The sequence below is a fragment of the Rhipicephalus sanguineus genome, chromosome 3, assembly GCF_013339695.2.
Source record: "Rhipicephalus sanguineus isolate Rsan-2018 chromosome 3, BIME_Rsan_1.4, whole genome shotgun sequence".
In the NCBI taxonomy this organism is placed as follows: domain Eukaryota; kingdom Metazoa; phylum Arthropoda; class Arachnida; order Ixodida; family Ixodidae; genus Rhipicephalus; species Rhipicephalus sanguineus.
The window spans coordinates 47397232-47404079 of record NC_051178.1 but is presented as its reverse complement, the minus strand read 5'-3'; the positions used below and the strand labels follow the sequence as shown (position 1 = coordinate 47404079).

Below are 6848 nucleotides of genomic sequence, written 5' to 3'. Positions count from 1 at the left end.
GTGAGAGTTCGCACGACTCCTTTCCCTGTCTGACGCATCGGGTCGATGCGTTGAGTAAGGGGATAATGCCGCGACATATTGGCCGCATTCAAATAGCGCCGTCAACATGCTTACCCGACACTGCGCGCCGTATCGTAGTGCTGCGCAGCGACCATCGTGGCACGAGGACCTGGCCGGACCTGGCTCGCATGCGCCACGCGCTCGTGTGCCTCTCGGAGAAAAAAGAAGAGAACAGCTGAAGGACATCTTTGGTGTTCGACTGACTCACAGTTTTCCGAGCGCAGTGCCTTTGAGTTGTGGGCACAGGTTCGCCCTTAATAAATACGTTTTATTAGCCCTTGTGCTTCAGCATCGCTACAATATACAGTACGGAGAGTTCTTCGCTCAAACCACTTACGGCGTTCTGTGCCGATGCACGATGAGGCGAGAAGTTGTCGGGGACACTGCAGCGGCGTTAACGTCGGCGTCCGAGCCGGTGACGCCGTCTTTCTCTTGTGCGGAACGCGAGTTGGCGTTGGCGTTGAGGCTGGGAGGCTCGCAGTTCAACGAACTGTGCGTCGCAGGTAGGTTCTTGAGCTGGCCAGCATTTCTCGGGAACAGGGCTGGCTCAGGCGAGGCCAACGGAGCGGTGCCGTGGGACGAAGCGCTCGGTGCACAAGCCGATGACGCTCCCTGGCCTCTGCGGGTGTTCACGCCTGCCATCCATTTCCTAGGACGTGTCCTTGAATGGCCGGTGACTACAGTGCGATGCCGTAGAGCGATGGAGCACGAGATGCCGTAGAAGGGAGCCGGAGCGCCCGGAACACAGGCCGGCGACGCTCGTGCCTGCCTCACGCGCTCACGATCGAACACCCAGGGCCCCCATGGCCACGTTACCTTCTTATTTTATATCTTCGACCTCGTTTTCCTCTTCTTCTGGTCGTGCGGTTATACGTCATGCTACGCTTGTCGTCTTCCTTTTCTTCCACCACATTATCTTTGTCACCTCCTATATGTCACAACGCTCCTCCTGCAGCTGCTTGCCTGAAAGAAGTGCCGCCCCAGTAAAATTCATTCCCATTATTAGGATAAAAATAAAAACAAAAATAGTCATCGGAAAGGCCTGTTCCTGCCGAAGCATACCAGGTTTAAAGCCAATAAATATAATTGAAACGGGGTTGAAATATAACCCAAAGCGCAAATTTGAAAGAAAAGCCAATTAGACAAAAGAATGAAAATTATGGGCAACGATAATGCATATGGGTCCTAAAGTGTTGGGACGACGAGCACAGAAACCCAGCAGGCTTCTTTTTTTTAATGAATAATGAGTCAGAGACGTTTGTGGCATTGGCATGCCCAATGAAGTGAGGTGAAAGACAGGAAAGAAAGTGCAGAGTGAATAAGAGAGAAAGATGAGAGCAAGAAGTTATAAGAAAGAATGAATGAGAAAGGAAAGCGAAAAAAAGGTTAGAGAGAGGGATAGATGACAAAACACGGGAGAGGAATGTCCAGAGTTCAAATGGACGACACAAGCAATACCGACAGGGGCCGAAATATCGCCATAACTTGTCTAGGATCTGGTTTATTTCCTGCTTTGGCATGTGCCTAATTCCTTTTCGCATCATGTCGTCTACAAACGAAGCCAGGTGCTCGGGTGATTTCTTTGTCAAACCAAGTAGGTACTGAAGGTCGGTAGCGATTGCCTTCTTGGCGTCTTCATCATCGTCGAAGGAGTGCTGGATAAAGTAGTCGAAACGGTCTCTCAGGTCCATCATTTCCGGTATGAGGCTCACCGAGTCCCCGTGCTCATTCACGATAGATCTTCCTAGATTTCGCAGGTGCTTGCTGACACAGTCGAGCAAGGTTTTGACGCCGCCTTGCACGCACTTGAAGAACCGAAATAGACTAGTCAGGTCCTCAGTCATACTGCTGTTGAGAATATGCTGGACGCCCGAGTCCTCCATGTCTACAGTGGTCTTCATGTGTTTTCCGATGAGCTCCTTCTGTACCACCTGCACGACTGGAACCACGGTGGAATCATCCAGGCACTGCTTCGACCGCTCGGACTCTTCGTTGATGTGTTGTTCAACTAGGGCAATGTACTCAAAAGCGTCCTTAGTGTTGATGTATTGTTGTCCCAGGAAGGCATAGAATTGGGCCGACTCAGCGAGGAAAGGCACCTCGAAGTCTTCCTCGTAGACAGACCTCGAGTCGAGTCCCAACACTATGAGCATTTCGCACGCCTTCTTCAACGAAGCCCTGTCGACCGATTCGCCTTCGCGTTCCGTCTTCACCAAGCCGAGCATGGCTTCGCGGAGGCGGTCCCGCTTGTCGGCGCATCGCGCAACCTCATCGCGAAAGAGCCGCACACCCGCTTTGCTTACGCTGTCGATGTTGGAATGAGGCACGTAGGTACCTTACAATGTCGCTGATCATCCTCATGCTCCTCTGGTGGTCTTCCCAGGCATGATTCAACGTCTGCAAGAAGCTTTCGTCTACTGTAGCCAACACGAGGGCGCGTACCTTGTTGGTAAGGTGCTCAGTCACGGCTTCGCGCAGTCCGCGGTAGAGGCGCTCTCCTTCGTTCCGTGCCACCATGGCGTAAGCGGCTTGATATATCATCGAAGCATTGGTTGGTACTTTGCTTCTCCTGTATCTCGTCGAAAGCTCTCGTCGATGAACACGATGAACACGATGGCAGCCACTTGCTGCGCCAACACCCGGCCGGCACCACCGGCCGCCAAGAGAGAGTGGCGGTGAGGGGCTTGCAGAACGAGTCACACAGAGGCCCGAGAGCCCCGCCGTGATGGCCACTGTGTGTGCCTCGATACTGCAAAGGCCCCCTGATGCTTGTTGGTGTGTTTGTGAGGTTGTCGTTTTGCACAAGCGGAACGCGGTTAATTGAATCTTGCGCAGCTATTTCATAATGAGACGTGGGGAATCTCCTCACGTAACGCGCGTACCGCGCGGATGAGCAAGGCGCGGTTTTGCGGGCTTTAGAGAATCTCTGCATAGCGCCCAGCGCAGTAGGCGTCTTGCGGCCTGATGCGGGAGGTGTAAAGTGTTGTAATAACGCAGGCGTGGAGTACGTGCGACATATCCACGCTGTATGCTCCACAAGGGCAGCGAGGGTAGCGCATCAGGCCGAACCAGTAGAAGTATTGGGGGAAGCGGCCGTGTCCCGTCACGAGCTTAATGAGGGGTTGGGGCGGGGGAAACAACGACGGCATGTCGCGCAAGTCCTGTACCCAGCGGTGCAGTTCTGTTCTTCGAAAGTCCGCTCGCCAGCGATCGTTCCACATAGCCAACAGTTCCTGGCGAAACTGGCGCCGGACGACTCTGAACGGCGAGGGTATGCGGCGGAGAAGGCCGACGAGAGTCGCCCGTTGGGACAGGTAGTCTGCGACCTCGTTCCCATAAACCCCAGCGTGACCAGGCACGTGGTATAGGTGGATGAGAGAACGCCGACGGATGGTGTTGAGGAGCCGGCGAATCTCCATAACGTGTGGTTCCGCGTTTTGAGTGGACGCTGTCACCTGAAGCAACGACAGGCAGTCTGTGTAAACAGCGACGCGACCCGTGTACCGCTCTGCCGAGACGTGTTTGAGCGCCTCTGTAAAGGCGACCACTTCCGCCGCGTAAGCCGACGTGGCATGAAGTAAACGATACCTGGTTGGGGTCGAAAACCACGTAGGCCGCCCCCGCGGACAGGTTGGTGTACGAGCCATCTGTATAGATGGGTATGCCGGGCACGCGGCAGGCGTTGCAGGCTGCGCGGCGCGACAGTCGTCTAAACGGTGCAATAGCTGGTAACGAGGGATGCTGTACCACGTGTTTGTGGGGGAGCGCTACCCATTCTGGCCGAAGGCGACGTAACGCCTCAACGCGAAGAGACGAAACTCGGCGTTAAAGGGAAGCTGAAGCACTTTTAAAAAAATGACTTGGGAATGTGTAACCATAGTTTGATCCTTGCTGAATACGAAAACCAATGTAAGAGTTCACAGAAGTGAACGCAAATGGCATTTCTTGGCAAAAAAACAGCGGCTGCAGCCGCAGGGCTTCTTGAACTGCTGAGCGAAGGCGGTGACGTCAACTTCGGCGTGCCGCGTCATCGGCGCCATCAGCTCTGTAAAAGCATGGCCTTCGCGATCAGTTTCACCAACGCGCGCAGCCAGAAGTAGTCACGGAGGCCACGGCTCCCCCTAAACCACGGTGGTAGTATAAAACAGGTGGCCCATCGAGCGCCGCGAGCGCGTCGCCGTACTGCTCGAATTGCTCACGGCCGCCGCTAGGTTCGCGACGAGTTTTCGGGCTGAAAGACGCGCACCTCAAGCTCTCGCTGTAATGTAAAAGCAAGTTTCTCTAGCTAATTTTGTGGCTTTAAACGGTTGTTTGTGCTTTTACTAGCCTGTAGTGGCTGTCTGCCAGCTTCGGCCACGTCGGCGTGGATCCACTTTAGGAGGGCGTTGAAGGTGTCCTCCACCTGTCTCGGTGCGTGCACTCGGTCGTCTTCGAGGATGGTGCGCAACTCCTCCGGGGTCAGAGCTTCAAACTCGGTGTTTTTCTTCCACACCTGATCGAAGTTCCGAACAAGGTAGCAAAATGCTTTAGTAGTGAGGTAGTCGTAGCTGCGCCTGGAGGCCAGGAGATAGCTTCCTATGCAGCTCTCCGGTTGAAGGTTGCGCTCCAAAACCTCCACACAATGACTGCGCAGCTGGCTTAACTTCAGCTTCTCGGAGAGGTCGAGCATATCAGCCACGTTGTGCGGGCCTACAAGGTCGTGCAGAGGAATGTGGTAGGCGATGTCCACAAGCAGCTGAATGAAATCGCTGCCCAGGTCTTCAACTACCAGCCGCATGGGCGGAAGCCACTTGTCTTCGGGATTGACGCCCTACTTTGCGATAGCGAAGAGGGCGTGGCAGCCCGAATACCTGGCAGCCGTCACGAATCGATGTGCCCAGATCTCTGAACCGTCAAGTTCCCGGAAGGCGATGTCACAGAACTCGCGGTTTTTCCTCTGTTCCCGAAGTCCTGGCATGCACCTGGCCGCTGCTCCCGATCACCCGGGCCTTCAGCCTACAGTCGGGGCAGTTCTCGTCCCACCATATCGGCGAAGCCTACGTAATCGCCGGGAGGATGACGCTGCGGTATATTTTGACCTTTTGCTCTGGGCGCAGGCGTCCGCCCTGCAAAAAGGCCAGGGTGTTGACGCACACCATCATTGACTCAGCCTTCTCCCTCAGTGCGTCGGCACCCTATTAAAAATTCAAACATCCTGTTGTCTGAGGGAATACGTAATTTGGGCATGTTGGTGTCCGTCTGCTGGCACCGGCCTGCTGGCAATGGCCTGCTGGCACCAGCCTACTGGCAGCGGCCTGCTGGCACCGGCCTGCTGACACCGGCCTGCTGGCACCGGCCTGCTGGCGCTGGCCTTCTGGCACTGGCCTGCTGGCACTAGCCTGCTGGTATTGGCTAATCTGCCTTTTTTGTTTTCCTGTGGTGACACCCGCTTTGCTTACGCTGTCGATGTTGGAATGAGGCACGTACGTAGGTACCTTACGATGTCGCTGATCATCCTCATGCTCTTCTGGTGGTCTTCCCAGGCATGATTCAACGTCTGCAAGAAGCTTTCGTCTACTGTAGCCAACACGAGGGCGCGTACCTTGTTGGTAAGGTGCTCAGTCACGGCTTCGCGCAGTCCACGGTAGAGGCACTCTCCTTCGTTTCGTGCCACCATGGCGTAAGCGGCTTGATATATCATCGAAGCATTGGTTGGTACTTTGCTTCTCCTGTATCTCGTCGAAAGCTCTCGTCGATGATTACGATGAACACGATGGCAGCCACTTGCTGCGCCAACACCCGGCCGGCACCACCGGCCGCCAAGAGAGAGTGGCGGTGAGGGGCTTGCAGAACGAGTCACACAGAGGCCCGAGAGCCCCGCCGTGATGGCCACTGTGTGTGCCTCGATACTGCAAAGGCCCCCTGATGCTTGTTGGTGTGTTTGTGAGGTTGTCGTTTTGCACAAGCGGAACGCGGTTAATTGAATCTTGCGCAGCTATTTCATAATGAGACGTGGGGAATCTCCTCACGTAACGCTCGTACCGCGCGGATGAGCAAGGCGCGGATTTGCGGGCTTTAGAGAATCTCTGCATAGCGCCCAGCGCAGTAGGCGTCTTGCGGCCTGATGCGGGAGGTGTAAAGTGTTGTAATAGCGCAGGCGTGGAGTACGTGCGACATATCCACGCTGCATGCTCCACAAGGGCAGCGAGGGTAGCGCATCAGGCCGAACCTGTAGAAGTATTGGGGGAAGCGGCCGTGTCCCGTCACGATGCTTAACGAGGGGTTGGGGCGGGGGAAACAACGACGGCATGTTGCGCAAGTCCTGTACCCAGCGGTGCAGTTCTGTTCTTCGAAAGTCCGCTCGCCAGCGATCGTTCCACATAGCCAACAGTTCCTGGCGAAACTGGCGCCGGACGACTCTGAACGGCGAGGGTATGCGGCGGAGAAGGCCGACGAGAGTCGCCCGTTGGGACAGGTAGTCTGCGACCTCGTTCCCATAAACCCCAGCGTGACCAGGCACGTGGTAGAGGTGGATGGGAGAACGCCGACGGATGGTGTTGAGGACCCGGCGAATCTCCATAACGTGTGGTTCCGCGTTTTGAGTGGACGCTGTCACCTGAAGCAACGACAGGCAGTCTGTGTATATAGCGACGCGACCCGTGTACCGCTCTGCCGAGACGTGTTTGAGCGCCTCTGTAAAGGCGACCACTTCCGCCGCGTAAGCCGACGTGGCATGAAGTAAACGATACCTGGTTGGGGTCGAAAGCCACGTAGGCCGCCCCCGCGGACAGGTTGGTGTACGAGCCATC

The 6848-nt window shown here is 55.5% G+C and overlaps 1 protein-coding gene across 1 annotated transcript; it reads right to left on the bottom strand.

Moving 5' to 3' along the window:
* Positions 1–393: 393 nt before the first annotated feature.
* On the bottom strand, positions 394–2577 carry LOC119385448 (cullin-3). Its single transcript, XM_037652880.1, has 3 exons — positions 2401–2577; positions 1618–2327; positions 394–679 (listed from the first exon to the last, which is right to left on the bottom strand). The coding sequence occupies exons 1-3, from the start codon at positions 2575–2577 to the stop codon at positions 394–396; spliced, it is 1173 nt and encodes a 390-aa protein (XP_037508808.1).
* Between the last annotated feature and the right edge of the window lie 4271 nt (positions 2578–6848).